Source organism: Lycium ferocissimum, chromosome 2 (genome assembly GCF_029784015.1).
Source record: "Lycium ferocissimum isolate CSIRO_LF1 chromosome 2, AGI_CSIRO_Lferr_CH_V1, whole genome shotgun sequence".
Classification (NCBI taxonomy): Eukaryota; Viridiplantae; Streptophyta; class Magnoliopsida; order Solanales; family Solanaceae; genus Lycium; species Lycium ferocissimum.
Window position 1 is genome coordinate 66,379,968 of NC_081343.1, and position 27,279 is coordinate 66,407,246.

General features: G+C 35.9%; 5 protein-coding genes and 2 non-coding genes across 9 annotated transcripts; 1 reads left to right on the forward strand and 6 right to left on the reverse strand.

The window, feature by feature from the left end:
- Positions 1-2,110: 2,110 nt before the first annotated feature.
- LOC132046916 (CASP-like protein 5C3) lies at positions 2,111-5,661 on the reverse strand. Of its 2 annotated transcripts, XM_059437754.1 has the most exons (4): positions 5,505-5,661; positions 5,147-5,358; positions 2,648-2,780; positions 2,111-2,559 (listed from the first exon to the last, which is right to left on the reverse strand). In XM_059437754.1, the coding sequence occupies exons 2-4, from the start codon at positions 5,275-5,277 to the stop codon at positions 2,353-2,355; spliced, it is 471 nt and encodes a 156-aa protein (XP_059293737.1). In that variant the 5' UTR covers positions 5,278-5,358; positions 5,505-5,661; the 3' UTR covers positions 2,111-2,352. The 2 variants fall into 2 exon arrangements, with proteins under 2 accessions (XP_059293737.1, XP_059293736.1); XM_059437753.1 differs by having other exon boundaries at positions 5,147-5,660.
- A 2,084-nt stretch (positions 5,662-7,745) lies between these two features.
- On the reverse strand, positions 7,746-10,255 carry LOC132046919 (molybdopterin synthase sulfur carrier subunit). Its single transcript, XM_059437759.1, has 2 exons — positions 10,041-10,255; positions 7,746-8,237 (listed from the first exon to the last, which is right to left on the reverse strand). Exon 2 carries the CDS (start codon positions 8,219-8,221, stop codon positions 7,910-7,912), a length of 312 nt encoding a protein of 103 aa, XP_059293742.1. The 5' UTR covers positions 8,222-8,237; positions 10,041-10,255; the 3' UTR covers positions 7,746-7,909.
- A 283-nt stretch (positions 10,256-10,538) lies between these two features.
- Positions 10,539-14,114, forward strand: LOC132046918 (uncharacterized). Of its 2 annotated transcripts, none has more exons than XM_059437757.1 (7): positions 10,539-10,888; positions 11,222-11,440; positions 12,163-12,249; positions 12,563-12,709; positions 12,888-12,914; positions 13,000-13,095; positions 13,793-14,114. In XM_059437757.1, the coding sequence occupies exons 1-7, from the start codon at positions 10,694-10,696 to the stop codon at positions 13,991-13,993; spliced, it is 972 nt and encodes a 323-aa protein (XP_059293740.1). In that variant the 5' UTR covers positions 10,539-10,693; the 3' UTR covers positions 13,994-14,114. The 2 variants fall into 2 exon arrangements, with proteins under 2 accessions (XP_059293740.1, XP_059293741.1); XM_059437758.1 differs by having other exon boundaries at positions 10,543-10,888; positions 11,212-11,440.
- Positions 14,115-14,942: 828 nt separating this feature from the next.
- On the reverse strand, positions 14,943-16,891 carry LOC132046917 (oxygen-evolving enhancer protein 1, chloroplastic-like). The gene is made up of 2 exons (XM_059437756.1): positions 16,583-16,891; positions 14,943-15,819 (listed from the first exon to the last, which is right to left on the reverse strand). The coding sequence occupies exons 1-2, from the start codon at positions 16,814-16,816 to the stop codon at positions 15,061-15,063; spliced, it is 993 nt and encodes a 330-aa protein (XP_059293739.1). The 5' UTR covers positions 16,817-16,891; the 3' UTR covers positions 14,943-15,060.
- A 413-nt stretch (positions 16,892-17,304) lies between these two features.
- TRNAI-AAU (transfer RNA isoleucine (anticodon AAU)) lies at positions 17,305-17,378 on the reverse strand. Its single transcript has one exon. It is a non-coding gene; the product is annotated as a tRNA-Ile (tRNA).
- A 3,473-nt stretch (positions 17,379-20,851) lies between these two features.
- Positions 20,852-20,937, reverse strand: LOC132048503 (small nucleolar RNA SNOR75). Its single transcript, XR_009413030.1, has one exon. It is a non-coding gene; the product is annotated as a small nucleolar RNA SNOR75 (small nucleolar RNA).
- A 2,894-nt stretch (positions 20,938-23,831) lies between these two features.
- Positions 23,832-26,471, reverse strand: LOC132046921 (BTB/POZ domain-containing protein At5g66560). The gene is made up of 4 exons (XM_059437760.1): positions 26,280-26,471; positions 26,132-26,201; positions 24,789-26,039; positions 23,832-24,693 (listed from the first exon to the last, which is right to left on the reverse strand). The coding sequence occupies exons 1-4, from the start codon at positions 26,318-26,320 to the stop codon at positions 24,106-24,108; spliced, it is 1,950 nt and encodes a 649-aa protein (XP_059293743.1). The 5' UTR covers positions 26,321-26,471; the 3' UTR covers positions 23,832-24,105.
- Positions 26,472-27,279: the final 808 nt, after the last annotated feature.

Below are 27,279 nucleotides of genomic sequence, written 5' to 3' on the forward strand. Positions count from 1 at the left end.
AAAGTAAGAATAGCAAAAAACAAACACACACACACACACACAAGAAAGACTGTAAATATAAAGTCTAGTGTAGTTTAAGTCCGGGCTTAGCACGGGTCAAATGACACCAGTGTGTGTACATATATATAATATTTCATTAATCTTGTCACGCCATGAAATAATAATCCTACTTTAAATATATTTTGAATTTAAACAGGTGATTGCATAGAAAAGGTAAAGAGCCTGTCGGGAAAAGGTTAGCCTAATACTACTAATTTCAACACATGATTAAAGGTACTTAAAATATATTTTGAATTTAAACAGGTGATTGCATAGAAAAGGTAAAAGTGCCTGTGGGGAAAAGGTTAGCCTAATACTACTAATTTCAACACATGATTAAAGGTACTCAAATACCTGTTATGGATACATACCAGAACTCTTGTTTCTTTCTTTCCTTTTTTTGTTTTTCCATTCGTATCGGGCCCGACTAAATATGAATTCACGCTGGTTGGGAGGCAAAACGCAACCTAACAAAGACGATCGTTTTTTTCTTTCTTATTGCTCTCTATAATTCACAAACTTTATTGTTGTGAAAATTTCCAAATTATTGTTGAAACTTGAATTTTGTTGCTTTTGTAAAATTCTGCCGCAATCTTATCAGCAACATAGCTGAAAGCTTAAATTACTTAACGACATTAAATACACTTTCCAAGGCATTTGCTTCTGCGGTTTTCCTTACACCTTCTAATTGAAACCTATGAAAAGAAAACATCAAGTTAGCGATGCGTAACCAAGAAAGATACGTGCAAAATAGAGAAGCTATTTGCAAATAATAATTTGTACACATTTGAAGAATAGAGGGAAAAAGAAGTATATTGGTAATGCTACCATCTATTGCCTAGATATTATCATGAATGTTTTTCCATGAAGCTAAAATTTTCGATGAATTTGTTTTAACTCCAACATAATCTACTTAATTTACCTAATACAAATGGGATCCCATAGGTATGCCCTTTCTCCTTCTCTTACTCTTCAGGGAGGAGCATATTTTACCACTCTCTAACTTACAGTTAATTGAACAAAATCAATACTTTTCAGTCTATTAAATTTCCTTTACATATCTCACATTTAGGATCTTTCACATGTCTTCCATTAGGTTTTAGAAGGAGAACATCACAATTATTGATCTTGTAAGTTTGAATATTGTCAAACACTAGCTCTTTTATGTCATGCTTGCGAACCCCAGCTCTTTCAGAAACTTTAAATACCTGCATAAGAATTTGTAAAAAGACAGTCCAGTGCATGAAGTATTTCGCGTTCACGTAAGGTTTGGGGATGGACCGCATGTAATGTATGAAGTCTACTTTACACAAGCATCAATTTGCCGATTTCATGGCTCGAACCCGTGACTCATAGGTCACACACAGACAATTTTATCGTTGCTCCAAGATTCCTTTCTTAAGCAAGAATTTGCGAAGAAAAAAAGAAGAAGAAGCATTTACCAAAAAAAAAACTGCGACAAAACTAGTTCCAAAAGTTTAGAGAAAGAAATTGCCTGCAAATAGCTCTGATATTTATGATCAGTTTCCTAGGACTCTGTCCAAAAATTATGGCAAAGTGGGGTGCTCATGCAGTTCTTTATCTTTACAAAAATGTGTTAAATAACTATTTCTATGGCCCTCTTTCTTAGTTTGCACCAAAGCTGACAGCAACGCTGGGTTCTTGGTAATTTTCATCTCTTGAGTTATTTGAGGGAGAAGCTATAACGAAAAAAAAAGTAGTATTGGTATATATAGTGTTTATTAATCCTTTTCATAGTCACAACGGAGAAGTGATCCGTTCCCACATGAATTTGGGAACTATGTTCAGAACAAATTAGGAAACGTTCTATCTCATGTTTAGAAATTACTAGGAAATCCTACGTCGATCAGTTCTTTTATCTTTAATTCTTTATTCATACCCCGGTAGAAATATAAAGAAAGAATAAACTGTAGAGTATACAATAAATTTAAATTTCTTTACAGAAGCCAATTAACTTCTAACATCAAGTTTTTGTCTGCATTTCATTCTAGTCCTCAAACTGCAGTACGATGATCAACGATTTTGAACAAAGGACACCAAAAATAAAATATTTAGAACAGAATCATGAAACTTTATTTTAACTACGCCTTCACCATTAATTGTAACGCAACAAGGATCAAGGTAGATTTTGATACATTTTGTCCTGCAATGGTTCACCGCAATGACTTCCCTTGTACAGCATTACATATTTTATTCTGAACTTTGTGTGCCATCTACAATTAATAATGAACTCCACAAGACTATACGGAAGCTAGTAGTGCCATATACAAAGCCACATAAATTCCCTCCAGGTTATTCTTCTGGATATAATTTAGGAAGAAGCCAAAGATGGAAGAGGGCTGACGCCAATGTCAAAAACCAAGCAAAGAAACCCATGCAAGCAGAGAGTTGATAACGGGTGCACAAATTTCCAGAGCAGTTTGGGCTACTAGAACGAATCAGGTATTCAGCCACACTAGCTGTTGAACATGATGCAGCAAGTGATAGAAATGACAGGACCTGTTAGATGCGAGAACCAGATAAAATATCATTAGAAGAAGATTATTATATAAGGCAGATTTTTCAGTGTATTGAACAAGGCACATACCCAATCTCCTAACACAACAACTGAGATTATTCCAGGCTGATGATATGGCCGTTGAATAAGAACTGAGAATACATCCACCATTACTAGTGTCAAGCTCCATGCCATAACCAAACCCATCACTGTCATCATAAAGCTGCAAGCAAAAATAAAAGTTGAAGTATGTAAATTAAGCATATAAATTTGCCCCTTCACAGCTAGAAGATTAATGTTCTGATACTCCTTGACGTTTAGATATATTTGTATGAGCGCAATCAATTCATTTAAATAACATATAATATACTCCGGGAACTGTATGTGATGCTTCCAAGTGGTTAATCGGTCGTGTTGTTAAGAAGATAGTAGATAGTGGATCAAAAAAGAGAAAAAATGTAGTAGTAGATATGCAAATTAACTACAATAGCTCTTCATCATCTGGATGAAGAACACATCCTTCAACTTCCTAATGCTATAGCTCAATGCTTTTCATTTCTGTTCTCAACCACAAGTTCCAATGCTTTGCATACTTCAATACTGGAGTCAAAAAGTTCTTATTTGGTGGAGCTAAAAGCAAATTATGTTTATCAGTAATAATGTCAAATTCACATATCTATTTTACTCACATTCTGTTTTCAGAGAATAACCATAAATAGCCAATTGATCCTAATCACATATCTGTTGGCAAATCTTGTTTATAGAACTTCAAAAAGAGAGAAAAGGCGCAGATAATGAGATCATAAAGCGCCATCCCAACCACATATCGGCAAATGACTCATTACATCAGTTATAATTTGTTTGGTTATACCTACTACTACTATGACCAAACAGTTGTAGGGACTACGTGCAAGAAACCCCAATTTCTGGAAGAACAAAAAGGAAAAAGAATGCAGGATTACATCTTACAAACGAAAGAGACGAAGAATTGTATGGCCTGTTACTAGCTCTACATCCGAATGTTCTTCGGAAGATTAGAGAGCTAACAAATATTAACTATCAACAGAGTGCTAGGAAATATTCTGCCCTCACTTCCACAACACCACCACACTCACTAATGACTAAACTGCACAGATGAAACAACAAAGCTGTATATACACTCAACTCCATAAGATTTAAAGTAGGTGTAACTATTTGTTCCCAGCTTCCCACACTGTTAACATTGAAAATCAACCACAATATTTACATTTGACTAGCTTCAGCCACAGATCCTTTGTCATGCAAAGTACCACTTAATAGCTGACAGTTCTTTCATCTATTTATCTTGGAAACTTGCAACCAAAAACATTTGGCTGCCGTTCCACCAATGTGACTATTTCTTTTGGCAAAGTTGCTTTACGAATAACCGTCCACCCAGAATTTGTTAATGCATTAATGTATAAAATTAAAGAAAGATACGCTAGACAAAACAATAAAACGACAAATACACAGATCACATATGCGACAAATGGTTAATATACACTAAAAATCAACGCGTCTTGTGTCTCGTCGCCACCCGACAAATCACATCCGTTAAAAATCGACGCGTCTTGTGTCTCGTCGCAACCCGACAAATCAAGTTAACATCCGTTACGACAGAAACATAAATGATGATGACGAGTAGGAGAAAGCGGTGGATATATCTCATGCTTAATAAAGTTGAAATATCAAGCTCACCTATAAATGCATACCATTTGTCACCGCCGAATTAAAAACTAGACTTTCTTAGTCATACATGGATCAACACATGTGTTACAAAGTAACACGAACGTTTCCGGTAGAAAGAGCAGCTGACATTCCAACAGCAAATCATTCTTCCGTATCACGAACAACATCAGCCAGATAACCTCTTGTAGATTATTATCTCATTGACCTATTCTACTTTCTCTCACCTTGTTCTTTATTTATTTCTCCTAGTGTTCTCCTTCCAATTCTCATTCACCTACTCCTTATCTATTTAATAGTTTCTTCAAGCTACTCAATCTAAAAGGCAATCTGCCGCCACTCAATTTGCGGCCATTGACTTGTCACGATGTAACAATTGGCGAGCTTTTTAGGAAACCCCCAAGCCTTCGAACTAGAAAGACTTAATATAAAATTCAAGTATGTTCTTCCTGTTCCCATTTCAGCCGTACACTCAGTTGAAGCTGCAAAATGACTACAAGATCATCCGTCTACTCTACCTCAATTCACCTTCTAATTTAAACTAAAAGTTCCCTGTCAAAAGTGGCAATTGAGCTGTCCACCTAGTTTTCTCCACCCACCAAGGAATAAAATATTACCCAACTTGTTAAAATGATCAATAGAAATTGCATGGTAGGTAAAAAATTGAAGGCTATTCCGTTATATTTCAGCTTGATGATCACCAAATTTATACACATGCATATATGGAACATACAAACACATAAACATAGAAAGCATCGACGGTTAACAATCAAAATTCTCCTAAAACTAAAAAAAATCAAGACTTCAAGAACTGCCTGATTAATCTAATCGGTGATCATTCATGTCAGTAACAAAGAATAAAAGAAACCAAGAAAGAGAACTTACCATAAAGCAGAGAAGCTATAGAAAGGAACACCCAAAAACATGAAAAGAAGTGAAGCAATCGAGAAAAGACACTGTCCAAATCTCAAAGCCAAACTAGCACTTGTACCCATAGTCCCTGGAAGCTCATCCATGTCTTCACAGACATGCCAGAGACTTGTACAATTTTGCTAAATTTATAATCCGAGTTGTTTGTCATATCCAATTTTAGCTTTCTTCCAAGGCCATGCCACGTTTCAATCAAAGCGGAAGAAACAACCGAACAGAGAAAAAGAGGTTAGGGATTTTGGAAGAGTTAATGACAAGAGATGTTTGTGACGTATGTATGTGTATGTAATTCAGAAAAATAACGTGTTCTTACATGCTCTTCTCTAATGTCTTTTTGTTTGAGCTTTAATTTGAGGAATTTGATCTGTCTGGCTCGCAAAAGAAACAGGTCCAGTCGTTGCTTGCGCTAATACAGAATTGATGTGCTGGCAGTGGACTTTGTGACTTTTTCCTCCATCTCCTCTTTTGGGAATATACTAGTATTTCTTTTTCTTTTTCACCAATTATTATTTGATCATTTTAATACTTATTTCCCCACACCACTTTTTCCTTTCCTTATTTTATAGAATATTTAAATTCTCATTTTAACAACCTCTACACGTTGGAAATGGAGAATGCTTCTTCTTAAATAGCTACATGACGAGGGAATATAGTTAGTATTGATAAATCTTGCTTGTTACGAAAATGAAATTAAAATAAGTATTGAGAAGCTAATTTATCTACTCCCTATGGATAATCAGGTGCTTTGAACTTTGATATGTTGATAATTAGGTGCTTTGAACTTCTAACATGTTTGTCTTGCGCCACTAATTACAATTATTATGACACCTTACAGTTTCACATTAGAGTCGGAATTTCTTCCAAAAAATACACTATAATTGATTGTTAAATTAAATAAATACTCTAAAATGGATTCTACATCTTACGAGTGCTTAAGACGTCATTTGTTTTCATTAAGATTAAAACGTCTAAATCTGAATGTACATATGAATGATTAAGACGTTGTCTCTAAATTTGAACACTAAATGATTAAGATTATTGGTTTTTCAATATTTGAATGTACATAATGTATTTATTTAAACATAATAAATGTACATTTCAAATAAAAAAGTAACATAATATTAGTAAACAAATACAAATTTAACAAAATAAAAATTTTATTTGATAAAAAAGATGAAACATTTATGTTTGCTAGTAATAATGGAGATATTTGTAGTGGTGGTGGGTGGGGTTTCTGGGGGCGGGGTGGGAGGTGGTGGTGCGGTGGGTCTGACGTTAGGGGTGGTTGGGGTAAGATAGGTTGGTGGGGGGGATTGGGGGGGAGGGGGGAGGGTGAATGAGGTGAGGGGTTGGGTGGTCGTGGTGGGGGGGTTTGTGGGGTGAGCTAGAGGGGCGGACCCACATATAGTGCTCCAAGTGCTCGAGCACCCGTTAACCCGAACGTGAACTATATATTATCATATAGAAATTTCTTAAAATTTGGATATATTTCCTGAATAGCACCCACTGTACAAAAACTGTGATGGGTGCTTTGGTTTAGAGTTTGAGTTTAAGGTGCGTAGTCGACAAAATGTATAGGTTCGATTCTTGGTAACACATTTTTTTAAGAACTCCTGTCTTCTTTTCTTTCTTTTGACTTTTCCAGTTTTCCTTCAATTTCTCCTTTATTTTCTTTATTGGCTTTAACTTAAAAAAAAAAATTATGTTTCTTATGTTCCCACTGACTTTTCCTTATTTTTCTCCAACAATATATTCTACTTCTCTTCTTCTTCTTCTTCTTGTTTTATTTTTACTTTCTTTGTTCGCTTTTTCATTTAGTTTTTAACTATTTTTTCCTTTATTGTTTTTGTGTTCGAAAAATTTTGCACCTATATTTTATAATTGATAGCAACTTCACGTTAAAGGAAAGTCAGCACCACGACCTTAAAATCTTGAATCAAGCCACTGCGGTGGGGAGATTGGGGGGGGGGGGGGGGTGGGACCTGCGTAGGTGGAGGGCGGGGGGTTTGGGTGGTGTTGGAGGTGGTGGTGAGTGGGGGGGGTAGGGGTAGGGGTTGCGGGGTGGGTTGGGGGTGAGGGGGTTGGGTAGTGGAAGGTTGGGAGAGGGTGGTGGTGGGGTGGAGCCGGTGGTAAAAATTATCTATATAAAATACCTCTTAATAAGATAATACTTCTTTATTTCGTATCTTAATGATTAAGGCACTATTCGGTAGATAAGCTTCTTAGATATTAACGTAAATAAATGCACTTAATGGTCTAAGGTCTGAACCATTCAGATTCAGACCAGTGCAAACAAATGAGGACTAAGTGATTTTAATCCTACACCCGCTCGGTCAAACGATAAAATAAACAAAAAGAAAAAGGGGGAAAATGAAGCTAGTGTAGAATTCCATTTGACTAGTAACTAGTAACTGTAAAAGCTTACAGAAGAAGTGAAAGAGAAGATCTTACGTATTCACTGCGTTATGACTTATGACTTACGAGTATGAAACTACATATTCCCAGGGTTATGAGTAAGAAATTACCACACAAAAATACCAAGTGATCAGTTCCGTAACAGAAGATCAAGGGAGTCTGTTCTTAGATTGCAGATTCAATGATTTCAACAGAACATAGTGAAAAAAATTGATTCTTGTATTAGGGAATAAAACAACATAATTTAGTAAAATGATTACATGGATACAAGTATAACAGACGTTTTGCAGTTCAGAAACTGAGTTAGCCTCCACTAATAGGAGGTATAATGGCCAATTCATCTCCATCTTTGACAGTGGTGGACTCAGGTGTGTATTCCTCATTCCGTGCAAGAAGCATGCACCCACGAATCTCTTCCAAGCGTGGGAAGTGAGAAATGACCTTATTCAAGCAATCACCAGCAGTACTACCATAAGAAACTTCCAATGGCATTTCAGTCATGCCGGTCAGATCTCTAGCACGAGCAAAAAACAGAAACTTTATCTGAAGAGATCTACTCTCATCTCCATTCTGCAGAGTTTCGACATCTTTACTGTCAATTTGTTTATCAATCATGACTATTGCAAATAACCTGCCCAGCATATTCAACAGCAGGGGTAACATCTATCAGTTAAGCTCCAATTCCAAAGTTATGGTTTTTGAGAAATCAAAATTGATGACATAAATAACAATAGTTTTTCTCAAGGACGAGAGCTGTGGAACTAGAAATTAAGCTTGCTTTTATGAATAATAAAGACGGCTAAGCCATCTTGAAGATGGAAGTAAAAGAATTCTCAGTTATCAATATAAAAAAGACAGCATAGCCATCTTGCAATTTGATGGTATACATGAAGCTACTGAATATCTGAAAGGATCTCTTTCTGTTTCCTAACAAATTACATCTATATAATCAACCAAATACAGAACTTAACTTCTACAACAAGTTGAAATCTAACAATAAGTTAAAACACTTAACTAGTAGACTAACTAACGACTCAAAAACAGTATTGACCTTAGAACTTCGCTAACACTGCCAAAACTGACCAACATCTTATGAAATTGAAATAACGCATCTGCAATTGGCCAAAACCATTAACTCAGTCCACACACTTCACAATGAAAGAAGACGATGTTCCTTCTTTCACAGCATCAAGTACTGTGCAGAATTAACAAAGCCATTTAAGAAAACTGAAGAGAACTAAAAAGAAAGGGCAAACTCAAGCCATGTCCACTACATCCATATACATACATTATGGTTAAGATAAGCTTGTAATGAGTATAGAAGTGCTGGATTTCCTAGTTACGACAAAAGGTGACAAACTTATTTAAAAGGGACACGAGAAAAATGACAGACTAATTAATATTTTTTTGGAACCTAAAAGATCAATTAGAAGGGTCAGTTGAAACACCCCCCTCCCCCACCCCCAAAAAAAGAAGGAAAAAGCAAAGCAACCAGCCAACCACATAACGGAAGTAGATAGGATATAGATACAACCTAGTACGGTAAGTTATAGATACAATCAAACTACACTTCCAGACTTCACACACACATCAATCCATTAACTTGTCGAATTCCAAATACAGTTTCCAAACTAATTAGAGAAAATTTTGGAATAGACTATTGGATCAATAGAAGACATGTATATTTTGCTTCATTCTAAGATATCACTGTTAATATATCAATCAGATGTAGGCGAAAAAGCATTACACCCAATGATGCCCATTATGTGTCACTTCTCTATTTAAAGATGGTAAAAGACGCTAGACAGTAGACACCATTCTACAAATGACATTATTAATACAGCTATCATGAGCTTCAACAAGTGAAATATGCTTACCAAATCAATTTTAAACTTTGCTGTAACTTTTTCTCCCATTGAACTAATGTTTGCCCTATTCTTTAATAGTATTCACTTTTACTACTACTTATATGACATAAACTAAAAGAAATTTAAGATAATTGATCAATCATCATTTGGCCTCAGGTGTCAAGTTTATTCCCTCCTAGTGTGCTAGAGAGGAAGCTGTTACTATTGGTAGATCTACACTCAAGAAAAAACTGAATATAGATGTATGTTTATCTGTTAAAACATTCACACAGCTACCTAGGAAATTTGTGTTCTAGTCTAATGATTTTCCTTTCAATTTCTAGTTTTTGTCTGAAACTGGAAAGTAGATTCAAGTTCATTCCACAAACAGGTGTGTGTGACTAGTTTGTATTCCCCAGGTATCTGGAACATGTAACTCAATCCACTTGATTTGGTCAAGAGTCAATTTTCATGGCTAGGATTGGTCAATTCACATATTGATATGAGCATTTTTTAGAAAGCTGGAATTCACCCAAAACTAAAAAAACTGCCTTCACATAAGAAGAGTTACATAAACTGGAACATACCTGACCCGAAAATACAAGTGGGAGAAGCACAGATGTTTTTCTCTTGAAGAATAAGGCCAAATCCTTAGCCCTAATTCCCGATTGTTTCAAAAAAAAATTGCAGAAGCATGTGAAGGGAAGGAGTGGGGAAAATGAAAAGAGGGGAGAAAAATCGCTAAGAAGGAAATGCTTAATGCCTCAATATTCCAATCTTTTTCTATTCCATATTATAATTTTTTTTTAAAAGTCTCAACTATTAAGTACGTATTATAATTTATTATTATAATAACTTTCACGTTTAAAGTGCAATAAAATTATTATTATTTTAAATTTATATATTTAATTAAGTATAATGTGGTCATTTCTTACGTAAGAGAGTTGAAAAATATATTCTTCTTTTTTAATTAAAAATATAAATACAATTTTCAATAGAAATTATTTAACCTCTGTTACTTGTGATTTTTAAATAAGGTGTATCAAGCACTTCATATTCTCCATAATAAATAAAAAATAAAGCCTTACCCAGGAGGGGACGGGTTAGGTGAATTTCCAAAGTTAGCCTTATCTTTGTGTGGCTGAAATTGCATAGACCTTCTCCGTTTAACTCTTTGTTTTTAATTAATTAAAAATCATTCTATAGTTTGCAGTTAGTTAGTTGACATAGTGATAATTGAATGGGGAGTAGTTCTGCATACTGTGGTGGATTGCTATGTTGTTCCCAGTTGCGTTTGAGAAATTCAAGGATAGTGTCGAGTTTATCTCAGGTGGATAAGGAGTTAATGAAGGGGGATGAAAGGGCTGCTTTATCTCTTGTCAAGGATTTGCAGGGTAAACCTGGTGGTCTTAGGTGTTTCGGCGCCGCTAGACAGGTTCATTTTTGCAATCTTCTCTTCATTCAAAGAAAGTGACTTTCTGAGATAAAAACTATTAGTTGAGTAACAATCTGAGAAACCAACGAGAAAGAGCGAAAGCTTACTTAGTTGTTAGCGGTTAGCTGGAGTTAGTGGTAAACTATATCTAGCTAGGTTGAATAGTTAAGTTAATCATTTCAATTTTATAGGACACACATTGGCCATGTTATTCTCTGAACTTATGTTAGAAATCTGCTTTAACCTTACAAGTTTATAGAAGAAACATTAGGCTTGTACTTCTCTGAGCTTATGTAGGAAAACTGCTTTAAAATTATGTGTAGGTTCATGCAGGTACCACAGAGGCTATATTCCTTGGATGAATTGAGGCTGAATGGAATAGAAGCCGCATCTCTTCTATCACCAATTGACACCACCCTTGGTGCCATTGAAAGAAATCTGCAAGTTGCTGCCATATTAAGTGGTTCTGCTGCATGGTATGCGCTTGATTTGAGCCCGCAACAGCTTCTTTTTGTTTCTCTCGGCGTTCTGTTTCTGTGGACTCTTGACTTGGTAAACTCTTTAGATACCTGTCAATTTGTCTTCTGAAATTCCTCTATGGCTGTTCATAGAGCAGTTTTTATATCTTTTCTTTTAGAAATTTCTTGAAAATTTGTCGCAATGGTCAGAGCGATATTATTCACTGAGCAATTGGTTTGCTGCAAGTTTTACAAGATTGACATAGTTTAGTTTTACTTGAAACAAATTGCTAGGAACAAAGAACCACATTTGTAGTAGTTACCTGCTTCAGTTTTCGTTTATAGAAGATATGCTGAAAGAGATAAATATACAACAGAGAGGTTAGAAAGAAGATCTACAACAGAAGAGGACAAGAAGTGAACAAAATCTCCAATATAATCTCCTATAGTTACTCCAAAAGGGTTGTTACAGACTAATTTTGTCACATGCATATTTAAGCTTTCATCAAAAGTTGCTAGCTTGACACATTTCCAGAAAGTAACACTTTTGCTTTCCTCGTGCTGCCTCTTCTGAACGTTTAAAATCACATTGGTGACATGCTCGTGATATTTTTTTACATGTTATGTCATCTTTCGGGAATATAAAGGATAATAATCTTGACCTTGTGATAACAGTTTACACTCTTGTTTATGTATATTTGACTTTTAATGACTTAATCAATTCAACAGAGATGAAAGTAAGAAGCCTACAAGACGGAGTTATGTGATCTGAGATATTTCATGCATAATTGCTGAGTTATCCATATTTATGCATAGGTTTCTTTCAATGGAGGAGTTGGTGCTTTGGTCCTTGACACAATTGGCCATACTTTCAGTCAGAAGTACCATAACAGGGTTATTCAAGTGAGATTCATCTCTCTCTCTCACCTACACATACAAATGCAGAACACTAAAGAGGCTTTAGTTTCAACTTCTCTCTAGAGAAAAGAAAAACTAAGAAGGCTTTAGTTTCCAACTCTCTTTGATTGGAACATCTTGCAAAAAACTTACGACTTAACTGATATTCAGAATTTAGTTCTTCATTTTCATGTTCCTGCTTGACATGCCTTTACTACACAAGTATTTAATTTCCTCTCAGAAAGTCTTCATTAATTTGGCCTTTCATTTCCGTGACCTGTCTTGTAACAAGCTGTTCATTCCCCAAATTCTGATCTAGCATGAAGCTGGGCATTTCTTGATTGCCTACTTGCTGGGTATTCTTCCTAAGGGGTATACACTAACCAGTTTGGATGCTTTGAAGAAGGAAGGGTCGTTAAACATCCAAGCAGGAACAGCCTTTGTGGACTTTGAGTTTACTGAGGAAGTAGGTAGTCGCCTACCAATTTTTTACCTCCAGTAAAGCTTTTCAGTGTTGGTTGTTCCTTTAATAATGCTCTTTGCTCCTCGTTTAAGCTTTCTGCTGCAAGATTTCTGGCTGGGCAATAATCATGTAAGAGTATAATTAGTTTTGTCTAGTTTGACCCTGATTTATTGTCGTGCAGGTAAATAGAGGAAAAGTAACAGCCACGGTATTTATCCTCATCATAAATATCATTTATGTTTATTTCTTTGACCTGTTATATGATTCCTTCACTAATAAAGCACTTCTAACAGATGCTGAACAGGTTTTCATGTATCGCACTAGCAGGTGTAGCAACCGAGTATCTTTTGTTTGGGTACGCTGAGGGAGGCCTGACTGACATTAATCAGGTTTTTATCATTTCTCTGCCTCCTGTACTCTGCAAGAAAATCCGACCTTCAGTTTAGTTTGCTCAGTTCGTATCTCAACTGAGCAGGACATCTAAATTAGGACATGATATCATAACTGCAGTCCTTAGATACTCTTCCTCTAAGAAGAACAAGAGCTATAAATATGAAAACTGCTATACTTCCATTAAACAACAGTGCTCCCACCTAGATTATCGTAGACAACCACTCACTTTCATGCATTATAGAGTTTATTCTTCCACCTACTGTGACAGTACATGCAGTTGAAATAACAGAAAATGCAAAAGATTTTGCAATTCGAGCAAACTGGTTTTGTTTAACTGACACTTAATTGTACAACTTCTTGTCAAAAGATTTTGCAATTCGAGCAAACTGGTTTTAACTAACTGACACTTAATTGTACAACTTCTTGTCATTCTTTCATAGGAACCTAAATGATTCAAAATGAGCTTTGGCTCACAACTCTTGGACTCCAATAAAAAGAGAATATCCCCCACTGTGGTTTTTTTTTAATAGTTATTAAAATTTAAGGGGCAAGCTTGTTTTGTTGATGAAATTGTATAAGACTGAAATTCCTACATCACCTAGCTAGATATTGTGCAATCATGCAGTTTTCACCAAAATGATTGATTCTATACTAATTGTTAAACAAAGGCTAATAAAATTACCTGCTTGACAGTTGGATGCATTACTGAGAAGCCTGGGATTTACACAGAAGAAAGCAGATTCTCAAGTGAGATGGGCTGTACTGAACACAATCCTTATTTTGCGACGCCATGAGAAGGCACGAGCAAATCTTGCAGAGGCAATGACTCAAGGGAAATCTGTGGGTGTTTGCATTGACACTATAGAGAAATCCATTAGCGATGACGATTTGTAGCTTCATATTTCTTAAGATCCATCATATAATTCCTGATATCCCCTATATTGTCCTCCTTTATTCTCTTTATTAAGTGATCTTTTGAGTGAAAGTGAAGTTATGTTACTGTTTCTCGTCATAATTCTTCCTTCACAAGACCTTGTTCGATAAAGATGCAGTAACACCAGATCGCTTATTCTTTCCTTGTTTCCTGTGTTCCTTTTCATTATCATTCTCTTGTTATTGACATGACCGACTTTGTTCATGATACCATTATTTAGTGGAAATAAATAAATATTTATAAATGATTATCTTCTTTGAGAACATGAGAATGTCATAAATGAAACTTTAGATAAAAGGCATTTTCTGGAATCCTAAAAGATATAAAAACCGATAAGCTGTATCTAAAGTATTCGCTTGTATCTAAATGGTGTTCAATTTGAAACTAATGAGATGACTGTTTCATGGAAAACCATCTTCAGGTTTTTGCCTTTTAGTACTCTTACCTTCTTTCATCTTTGAGATTATTGACACCAAGGCAGATCACCTATTGGTGTTGCTTGGCATATCAAGGTGGTTTCATTTAATTCACATAAGCTATTCTAGATGCAACTTTTATCTCTCTTACCAATGCACAAACTGTGTATTCAACCATGCTGTTTGGCAATTGTCAGATTGGTACTTGGCATGAATCACCATTTCTGTGTCTTACCTGGATATAGTAGTGTTTGACATTTCTCAAGTGCATTGATGTTCCAGGTAAATGGAGATTCATTACATGTATCACTCAACCAAACTTGCCTTTGCCAAACACCAGAGACAGATTCAACGATTATATCCGAGTATGGCAATATACATTGCATTCGACTTTATTTTAGATGAATAATACTGTGCAATTTAAGTAAATATCGGCATCAGAAGCATTTTGCAACTCACTATCTAAATGGATTATTACTTATGCTTGATACTATACAGCAAGATAGTTGTCTCATTACTTGTCCAATTGGGTCACAGAAAGATCAAACCTTGTAACTTGAAAACAAAATTAAAAACCAAGAAATCATTCACAAGGTCTAATTAAGATCTCTCTATTCATCAAGCTGGGCATACCAGACACCCTGGATTTTTACATCCTTAGGTGTCTTTGCCCCCAAATCAGTATCAGATGGCTGAATGCTCTCAAACACTCCAATCACCTCACCAGTCTCTGGCTTGCTCTTGGTAACACTCAATGTGATCTTTCCTATTGAAGACGCAGCATTCTTTACGTTCTCCTTCTCGAGTTCCTCTTCGTCTCCTCTCCCTCCAGCTGGCAATGCAACAGCATTGTCGTAACCAGTAGATCCACCCCTTCCCTTTGGGTCAAGGAATGATGAACCTCTGTATGATGGCACAAGGTATTCGCCACTAAAGCTGTCGGGCTTTCCAGATGCCACAAGCTGTTTGATGGTGAAGAGGAAGGGAACACGCTCGCCACCAGGAAGCTGTACAGTAACAGCAGCATAATCAATTCCATCCTTCTCCTCAAACTTAACTGTGCCATCAGGAGATACTTCAAAGGGTCCCTCAATCTCGTCGAGGGTGTAAGTTAAACGGGTCATGAGCTTGGTCTTTTGGAATTCTGGGGATGAATTCTTGCTTACACCTTCTGCCTTGACGGTGAATGATGTGGGCTCTAAGCAGAACTTTTTGGCGTTGTATTTGCCTGGCTTGAAGGCAAAACTCTCAACACCACCATCTATGGTAGGGCACTGGTTGGCAGTTCCAGTTCCCTTTACTTCCATGTATGTCTTGCTCTGAATTTCGTCAAAGGTTAGACGTTTTGGAGCTCCTTCTGCATTTGCTCCCTATACAACCAAGTTGCACAACTGTTAGAAATTTTCTCACTTGACACAAAGACGTCAAAAGAAAAATAAGATACAAACATAAAACAGTTGACCATTAGAACAGGAGAAGCTTGTTGCTGAACATTCATCAACAGAAGCTTTAAGTTATTCTGTGGACCTTCAAAGACATCAAAATCCTTTGCACCAGATATAGAATTTTTAGCAACTATTGTTTCTTCCAGGAAGATGAATGCATAGTGATTATAAGGCATGGACGCTTGAAGGATGTTTTATTTGCTGTAAAATTGACAATGAGTCACTAGTAAGGTTTGATTCATCTACTAATTGTGTTGGTTGTTAAAAGGAATCTTTGAGATCAATCAGCTCACCAAAAGACATGAGAAAATGATGGATTTCCTGAATAACATATTTTTACTAGTTAGAGACTCTGGCAGAGAGTTATTAACTGATAAAATGTACTTATATTTACTAGAGCCTTTCCATACAACATTGGAGTATATTTCACTAACAAATCATTAAGAATTAAGATCAACCGAATATCAGTCTTCATCATATACCTGAAAGGTACTATCTAGGATTGATGACTCTTCATTATGTAGAGTTGTAATAAACAGGAAATGCAAAGTTCATTAAGATATAATTTAGTAGATAAAAATGTTCTTTCTCAAAGACGAAATGTTCTTTCACATGCTAGACCCATGAAAAAGAATGAGGTGTATACGATAACAGCTTAAACTTTAGCAGAACTAGGACATTAACTTACTGAGACAACAAGGGCGGAAGTGGCAAGAGCAAATCCAGCAATCTTGGCAGCATCAGTGCACTTCTGAGCCAAATCTTTAAGATCAGATTGCAAAGAGCAAGTAAGCTTAGCTGCAGATGGTTCAACACCGAATGCTTTGTTCAAACTTTGAGCAGATCTCAACTGCAAGTTGTTTCTAACACCAACCTTAGTTGGTTGCATAAGAGTAGCAGCTGCTTGTAGAGAGGCTGCCATTTTTTTTTTGTCTTATCAGTTTTCTGCTGCTCTTTGTTTCTGTTTATTAGAAACTAAGAAGTGTGGCAGTTGGATGGTGAGATTGCAGAAATAATTTTTGGTGGCTTTGCTGTGAGTAAGATAAGATATAGGATAAGGTTTTCTTTCATTGGTTAGCTTGATTAATGTCTCTGGTTTCTTAGCTTGCCATGTGGATCTTAGTAATTAGGATCAAAGATACCCCACTCCTCCAATCCTGCAATAAAATTAATTGACAGCGACGTTTTTATTTTATTTGATATTACGAAAATTTAGATAAACAAATAAATAGCTATAAGTAGGTCTACAATTGTATTTGTTTTGCCATGTTACATTTGGATATTGTTACAGGATCTTAACAAGGGTATTTATACGCTTATTTGCAGAGTATTTGAACGAACAGAGGAGCATGTAGCTAAAAAGTAGTGGGAAATGACGGCCAAAAAAGGAGGGGCAAAAAACCCATGTTGTGGCCCATGCAGGTCTCGAACCTGCGACCTTCGCGTTATTAGCACGATGCTCTAACCAACTGAGCTAATGGGCCAGATATGCTAAACGATTACCTTTCCACTTTCTCACAAGCTTTAACCAAAACGAATAATCCATTTAAAATAACTTAGCTCCATAAGGTCAACAGCAGTTCAGGTCCTAAGGAGAGTTTCTTATTCGTGCCATTTTGGTTCAAATTATAAAGGGCAAAAGTTAAAAATATCCCTTTATTTTGTTTTAATGGTTAAAAATACCATCCCTTACAATTTTGAATCATTTATGTCCCTGCCGTTATGAAAGTTAACGAATATACCCTTCATTTGAAAATTTCTAAATTGATTCAATTAACCCGATTTCAATTGAAATTATCCGATTTTAACCCGACCCAACCCACAAAATCAGTGTTCTCGTTCCTTGTACCCACGAACTTCATCTCTCTTCTTCTACTTTGCCCGATTTAAATTACTCTCCTAATTATTCCCCCAACTGCGTCCTTTACTATTAGTTCATGTTGTGGTTTTGAAAACCTGATTTGAGTCACTCGGATTCTTTTCAATACCCAGTTGCTGCTTAATTCCTCTTTTGAGTTCTTCTTGCTTGTAACGTGATAAAAATTGTCTTTGATTGTACTATGTACTTGAAAGAAGGATGTTCTTTGGTGTTGAAAGTCCACAAAAAATCTGTTCCTTTAATCCTCAATGTAAACCCAGTTGATCAACTTAATGGCCAAAACGATAAAAACCCAGTTGAGCTCAAGGAATCTAATGTATTGAAGAGACTACAATACTAAGTAAATATTTCAACTGCTTTAGAGTATTTCAAATGGGTTGCCGATTCAAGATGTTTCAAGCACACCCCCTTTAAAAGGCAGTATTAAACTCGGGGAGCAGTAGGAGATGGAGACTCTTCAATAATGATGAGGGTAGGGTCGGGTCGGGTTAAAATAGGATAAATTCAATTGAACTCAGGTTCTTTGAATCAATTTGAGGATTCCGTCAAATGAAGAATATATTTGTTAACTTTTATAATAGCAAAGGTATAAATGATCTAAATGATCTAAGGATATTTTTAGCCATTAAAACAAAGTAGAGGGTTATTTTTGACCTTTTTCCCAATTATAAAACTTGTTTCTATTTAATTACATAAGAGATTATGTATATGATCTGATTTTATCAGGACAGCAGTTGATTAGAGAGAAAAGGGCCAAATTTATCCCTCTACATTCAAAAATGGTTTACAGTTAACCTTCGTTATATATTGCAAACAAAAATAACCGTACTGTCAGCATTTTTTTCATGTATGTATTAATTTTATTTATTTGTTTGTTTTGCTTGTTCACTACTTTTATCATGCTGCCTTCAATGGCAAAATGTCATCATCACATGAGTAACCCACTCATCCGTCTCTGCCAGCCAATACAAAATTATCAACTTCAATTAATTTTAAATTTTCAGTTAAAGAATGAAGCATCTCCTTACCAATGTTACTGGTGGTTTCGCCTCGGCTCTTATATCCACCTAGAACACAACAAAGAAGGAACTGGACAAATTTAATGGTGATCTGAGAAATTAAGACCTAATGAAGTGAACGATTTGAGAGATTACATCTACTATATATACATAAAAAATAATTTTGCTGAAGTCTTTGAATTTCTGAACGAACAAGTCTTCTTATGGTTCTGCTAGTGGAGATGGAAAAGGAGGGTAGTGGCATTAATGGTGTTGGATGAATTATTGCAGATGAGATCTAGAGAAAAATAAGAAAGAAAAACAGAAATAAAAATGTAACCTTTTTTCCTTTGATTATTTGGTACAGACGATTTCAAATAGACAGGGGCTTCTGTTTACCAATTCATTTGCAATTATATATTTCTATTTAGATCACTTCTTCTTTTTTCATTTTTTTCTACTTCTTGTATAAAATTAGAGACAAGGGGTCAAAATTCACCTAAACTATCACTTTTTTTTGTGTTTCATGTCTGAACCATCCGAAGTGAGCAAAACACACCTAAACTATCACTATATAGTTAGCAAAACACACCAGAACGCTGACTAGACTGAAATTTTGACCTCATTCACCTAAATGTGCGTGAAGCAAAATTTTATCAAAAAATTTCGTCCATTTCACATATGTAACTGCTATATATTTGTTGACTCATTATTATTTTTATTTTTTAAAATTTTCTAATTAATTCTTTAAAATCCTATGCTCTCCCCTTTCTTCTTCATCATTTCTCAACCATTTTTCTTCATTTCTTCTTCTCTTGTGCAGATTTTTTCATTTATTTCTTTTTCATTATCAACCATGTTCTTCATTTTCTTCTTTTGCAAGGGCTAATAAGATAATAAGATTTTCTCCTCCTTTTTGTTTCCCTTCATCTTCTTGGGGGAAAACCAACCACAGCAGAGATGAGACCGCTGTCGGAGATGAAGAGAATCTCCGGTGAGAATTTTACAAACGGTGAGACCCATTAAATTTTTACAATGATCGTATTTTCTAATTTTACCCAAATATGTTATCCCTTAACTTTTAACCTTTATTCATCCATGGAGAATTAACTTTTGCCACAGTGGAATAATTTATCCAAGTGGTACTATTTTTAAACCAAAAAAGAGAATGCAGTACACACACCATCATATATAAGTTTAGGTGTATTTTGCTAACTATATAGTGTTAGTTTAGGTATGTTTCTTCATTTCGGATAATTCAAGTATAAAACACAAAAAAAAAGTAATAGTTTGAGTTTGTTTTTGACCCTTTATCTCTATAAAATTATTAGCAACATCCATAAGCTTCTTCAGTCGAGAGCAGCCAGGGCCTGTTTTTGCTTATATCTTCCTATCTAGATCACTTATCATCTTCTTACTCGTCTAAATTTATAAGTAGCAGCCATAGCCAACAAATTTCGCCCCGCCATAGCCAAGCGATCTAAATCAGGCATCCGCTTTGGTAGATAAAGATATATGTACTTGTGCTAATGGACGTCATAAGTATCCGCACAAAATTGGCCATGGAGGCACAAGTTAATTAACTTCGGAATAAAATGTTTGTGGAAAATGAAAACATGTTCGAATAATTATGGTTTATATGGTTTTCTTAAACATATATTTGTGAGTGCAAATCAATTTTTTTAACAAACACCTTACCTAGAATCAAAACCTGAAAACACAGATTTCACCAAAAAAACATGTTTTGAAAAATCACATTTTTGGAAAATATTTTTGCAACATTTTGAAACAAATTTGTACAAACAAACGTGACCAAGCTATGACCAAGCTTTTTGAAGCCCAAAACTTAATCTTTAACAAAGTCATAGACAAAAAATATTCAAGGTAAGACTCAAAAATCGAAAAAACAGGGAAAGTAAAAATCAAACTCTCAAATTTCTTTCTAGAAAATGAAAATTTAGTGATATAAACAAGGCATCGACTCAATTAATCAGAGATTGAAAACAATCGATTGTATTCAGTATTATGATGATATGGTAATACTAAGCAAAGTAATGAGGTAGAAGTAGCAGATAAAATTTCCTCTCAGACAAATGCCTCGATTGTCTTCATTATTTTTAAAGAATGGATTATCAGACTCGTCATCTGTTTTGTTCATCACTGAGGAACTACTACTACTACTTCAACCTTGTCTATTTCAACACAAAAAGAACAAAGTAAAAGATAATAATTCATATCCCTAATATATATGTGCACTACAGTGAACAACGATTACCTCCACAGCAAGAGTAAGTAAAGCTTAGATTGAAGTTGTTGTACTTATAGGCGTCTGTAGGTTAGGTTTGGCGTTAGGGTTTTGGCAGCCGAGAAAATCTGCCTAAATTAACTTGCGGAAATATCCTGGGCCGCGATTGAGTACTGGGCTTTTTTCTTGTCCTGGTCCAGTTTAAGCACTTCAACTGAACTAAGTAATACCCTTCAAAGGCACTGGTCTTTAATATTTGTCCCTCAAATTGGTGGTCTTTAATTTTTGACCATCGCTTAATATCCGATGTTCTGGGTTCGAACCCCAGCTCAATAAAATAAAATAAAATAAATTGCAAGGCAGAGGTTTGGATTCGCAAGATAGAGTTTTGCATTCAAAACTCCGTCTGAGGCCTAACTTTGTTATGAAACTCTGCCTTGCGATTTTTTTTTTCAACTGAGCCGGAGTTCGAACCTCAAACCTCATGGTATTAGGCGAAGGATAAAAATTAAAGACCACCAATTTGAGGGGAAAAAATTAAAGACCAGTGCCTTTGAAGGATAATCGTGCAAATGACTCCTTAGATATTGTCCTTCGGAGGTGAGGAAAAGTAACAAGGAGTTTGGTTTGAGGCATAAGCCAAGATCTCGGTGTAAGAGATCGATATAGCTTTATGTTATATTTGATTATTGATATTGCAATTCCCATAACTTAAGTATTATACGAAAAATTATACATTATTTTATACGAAATAGTAGGCGGAATAAGTAATACTTATACTAACAAGGGAGAAGAATCATATTTGCCCTCTACAATTGAAAAAAAGTTTAATATAACACTCAGTTATGCTATCAGTTCACGTATATAATTAATATTATGCTATCAATCCATATACGTCTGTAAAGTTATAAAAATGGCTTAAATTTGCCCTTCCTGTTTAAACAACATCCATTTTAGCTAAAATGACATGCCAAATCACCAAATCAACGCTAGTGCCTCCTCATGCCAGTTGTAGTGCCCAGCAGAATATAACCAGAAGAGAGAACCTTTTTATACACTCAACAAATTTATGACAAGTAGTTTAGACATTTCCCTTAAGAAGTGGAGATTTTCAATTTAAATGACAATCCAAAGGTATAAAGAGATTTTATTTTTTGAGTGAGCAAATAGCCTATATATGTAGCATTTCTCATGAAGAAAAATTGAACTTCAATAGTTGTGCGATATTTCAACTTCAAGCAAAATAAATTTTTATCATAAGTCTTAAACAACTGTTTTAAGAAGTGTAAGAATTTAGTTTCGAAAATTAAAATCATTTTTTTTGTTTCAAATTCTAGTTTGCGAGAGTAAAAGTTTATATAATACTTCTCTGGCAAAAAAAATTAAAAAGACACCGTACTTTTGTTTCCAAGAAATATTTAAATAATAAAAAATTAGCTCATCCATGATGGGTGGCTGGTTGCACAAGGGCAGTTATTATCATAATCTCAATTGCAATGCTACGCACCCATTGGGCATGCCTGGGTTGCACAAGGCAGTCCTGCAGTCTGGAATTCAGTTGCAACGCACCCATGGTGGGTGGCTTAGTAATCTAACCACTAAATACCGCCTAAGTGGTGCTCTAAACGTAGGCTTCTCCAATTAATAAACAAATCCACTAATTTAATTAAGAGCGGTGTGGGATCACAGTTGCTGCGATATTGCAATAATTGCATATGTATATCGCATTCAACTACTGAGGTAACCCCCCCAGATTTGGTGCAGATATTACTGAATTTCAAAGAGTAAAGTTATCTCTTTTGTCTATACTCATCCAATTTTCCTTTATTATTAAGTCTTCTTTTGACAAAGAGTACTCATGTCACGTGAAATAGGGATACAATCTGGCCCTTAACTTGACAATGAACCACATTGTCAAAGAAATGACTAGTATTGAACAAGTAATCGGATCCTTCCAAGAAAAATTATTTCCACCCAGAAAGGGATCTAAAAGGAACGAAAAGAATGATTATGTTCTGATAAAGGCAGTACGATTTTTTCAACATTTTTTTGACATTTAACAGCTTCAGGGTGCAAAACACATACTTAACAGCTGACTTGTTACTAATTTGTAAATATTTTTCCTGATTGAATGGGCAAGAGTGAGTTTCTCTGTACAAGTCGCTAGTCCTTTAGTTCAATGCACAAAGGATTCACTTTATCTGTCTATTATTCAGTTTTCATTGGTTCTCAGTGGTGCAGATAAAATGATTGAGCTGCTTTCCGATTGGCAAAGGCAATGAGAAAGAGAAATTGTTTCTAAAGGAGAAGAAGTAGACTGAGACTTAATCCTTCCCTTCTTTTAATAAAAGGGGATTCGACAGGTCTTTTCAAACCCGCAACGTTCCGTTTTAGTGCATTATGTGATGGCAATTTTTGGGGACAACTGGACCATGAAATGATTGAATAGTCCAAAAACAATTTTCCTCAGTAAAACACCATCTAAGTTGAACACTAAGCAACAAATAATACTATTATTGTTGCAGAGTTTGATGTCCAATTAATACTCCAAATTCCCAAGGCAAGTGATGCTCCTACCAAGCCAACAAGGTGACATTGACAACTCTGGTATCTAAAGCTACTTTGAATTCATCAAAATAAAAAGTAGTTCATCATGATAATTCACTTTCTCATCCAGAGAAGAGACACTTCAGATTTTCATTCTTTTTATGCTTCAGTGATACGCAATGTTTAATTAGACCCTCTTATTCAGACTTTTGCAGATTATTATACAGGTGGAATACTATAAACAGTTTCCTACCTAATTAAGAGCAGATTAAAAAATGTTTAACTGGATATTATAAGTGGTAAATTCAAATTCCTTACATTACCGTTCAACTGCAACTTCTTAACCACCGTGTTTCTCCGAACTTATCCTTGACATCTAAATATAGAAAACAGCAACTTACAAACAAAAAAGAATCTGTCCACTAAAGAATAAGTTGGAAAACAAACAATTTCTCAATTACAGCACAACAGATATATAATTTAAAACTAAAAGTAGAAACCATTAGGTAGAAGAAAGAAGTTGATTTGTTTCTTATTTGGCTCTATTGATGATGATGACGATGACCCCGTCCTTTCCTGGCCTCCACAACGGTTGGCTCATGCGAATCACACACTTGCGTCTTGAATTTACACCCTAACTTCTTTCTCCACCCTCCTCCTCCTTCTTCACCGCCGCCGTGTTTGCCTACCTTATCGATCTTCTGGATCGCTTTCTTCATTGTGGAGCATTCTCGTTCCAGTTCCTGTACTCGAGTCCTCATGCTATCCATATCCAATCGTAGCACCTGATTCTCTCTCACTGTTTTCCTCCACGTGCTACTCCCTTCCTGTCCACGTGTCACCCCAACTACTCCTGTCGTTTCCTCTTCCTCTTCTCCACCTTCCCCCTCCCCTTCTCCGCGGCCGTCCATAAGCCGCGGGATTTCTCCTGGTGCCACGTCGGCAACCATAAGAGTTCCGGCAATTGCTTGCCGGAGCTGGAGTTGTTCGAAGAACAACACTTGAACTACGGCTCTAAGCGGAAGCCGTTCGTTCTGAGCTGCGTGTGTACACGCTTCTAGTGTTAGCTTCTGGCAATCCATTACTCCACAAATATTCTCCCTCTCCGCTTCCGATATCCATGGATGCGCCTGCATAAGGAATTTAATTAACAATGTTAAAAACAAATTATTGAACTAAGCAAGTGAATAAGTGGCCCTTTTTTTAATTAAGAAAATGTCACTACCTTGAGATACACATCGACAGCTCTGTAAAGGCCATCATCAAAAAGTCTTGCTTGGTCCGGCAATGCAACAGCCAATTCATAGAATTTCTCCGGCAATAAGTTATTATCGGAAGCGATTTCTGATAAGTAACCATCGATTAACTTTCCAACTAACATTAACGCTGCGGATCTGACACTGATGTTCTCTTCTTCACCTTGAATTCTAGCCGTCGATCTCTCTTCCAATCCGTTCAAGAAATATCCTAATATTCTCTCCACACAAGCGACATCATATAACGTTTCATTCAGATACGAATAGCTTGGAATGAGAAGATCGTCCAATGTCGCTTGTTCCAATTGAGATCCGATTTTCCTCTCCAATGCAGCTCTAGAAGCTTCTGAAGCATTCAGTATATTCGCTGTTCTTAATAACCCGAAGAGAATCCTTGTTGCTGTTGAAGTTCTTGAGCTAGTTTCTTCAGGAAGGTTAGTAATTATAGTCTCCAAAAGTTCTCTCTGTTCATTCTCTGAAGGTATCGAAGACGACGATGATGTCTTTCTACTCGAGCGTGAAATTCCTGGAATGTACTTCTTCGCGTAATACATTAGACAGCTCTCGATAATCTCCGAACTCAAATCTCTAGCTTTCATAGCGGAGATCAAACGCTTGAACAAAGGCAAACTCAAGTGGCCTAGCTCTTCGAACCATGAATCCATACCACCTCTATTGACACCTTTACGGCGAGTATTTGTTTCGACTGATCCGTCATTCACTGGCCAGCCAAAGAGAGACGGATCAGCAGATGAAGCTCTAACAGCAACGGCGTCAATACATCTTTGAACAATGCCGAGTGTTTCAGCTAATAACAAGATGTTCTTGCAAGAGTTTAGGGTTCTAATTGAATCCTTAATACTCTTTAGCACTGTCTGTGAAAGAAACCTCTCTGTCTTGGAAATGAGGTTATCTTCGGAGTACTCTTCAGTCATTTCCAAGTACTCACCCGCACAGCGTAGTGGAGCAACGTTTGATGCAGATAGCTCGATTTTCACACCGTAGCAGAACTTGGCAGCTATCTCGAATGTCTCTGAACCGCCAGGGAAATCAGGGAGAGAAATACAACATTGCTGCAGGTCCTCGTCATTCTCCTCCTCTTCTTCTTCAATCTCCTCGTTGTCTTGTTCAGCAGGTTTGTGGATTTTATTGTTACTTGCATTTGTCTCTTGCTCTGTTATCATCTCATGAAGCTTTCTACTTTTTGACATCAGAGGAAACTGAAACAACCCACACAAAAACAAACAAACACATAAGAAACATAGTATTAGTACTTCAGAATCCATTCATTCAACAGGTAAGTGTAACTGACCTTGTGAAGATGGAAGGTCATATCTTCAACTTCAATGATGATATCGCTGGGTAATCCCGTAGTACAAAACCTGAAAAATGTAGAAAAATCAATGAATCTGAGTTAACAATAAGTGAAGAAGAAGTAGACAAGTGACATTGTTACTCACCATGCTTGGCCTTTGGAGGTGGGGTGGTCAGGGGGCGCCATTTTTCTTCAATGTAACAAGAAAGGTGAAACTTTAGTAAGTACTAAGATAGATCCATGAAGATAAGGTGTTTGAAAGAAAGTCAGATTTGTCTCTGCGAAATGATTATGTAGGTTGAAAAACAGAAAAAAGAGATGATGAAATAGATGAGTTTTCTTTTCCAAAATCTGTCGTTTCCTTTTGATGAACTAGATCAGAATCTTCTTTTCTCTCTCTCTCTAGGTCTAGGGTTTGAAGGGAAGAAGAAAGCTGGGTGGAGGATTCAAAAAGTAATCACACAGACTTTGATTCACTTTGTAAGAATACACAGATGTATGAGAAATTATTATCGTCATCATCAATTTTTCCTTTTTTTGTGCTTATAAGCACCAAAAGCACACTTTGCTTGCCAACTACTGTTATTGCTTTTTTGCATCAACGCTACCCTATTATAAAATGACTAGAATTTCTAATTTTCTATTATTATTTGAGTGGGCCTAAAGTTTAATTTGAGATCACAATCATACCCAACTTGATTAGAGGAGTGTGTAGTGGCAGAAAGGAGTATTCACGTTATTGTCATAATCAACATTTGATTTGCTTTGTTTCTTTGGAGGAACTAGGAAGTATGTTATTATACAATTAATTATATCTCATTCTGAAATTAATTGAAGCAATTTTATGAATTACATATCTTAATTCATGAGAAAGCACTCGTCTCAAATTTATTATTTTCAAAGTAAATTTCACCTTACCTCATTAACCTTTTAAGACAGGGAAACAATACCTGCCCACCTTTTGAATGAAAACATATACCGCCTTTAACCTAAAAATCAACTACAAAAATGAAAAATCATCACTGGAATTTACAAAGGGACGTTACTATTACTTGTTAGAGGGAAAGTAACATTGATATATCTTTTCATATTGTATTGGACAAGTTTCATACAATATTTGTGGCAAGGTTCAATCACCAAGACTC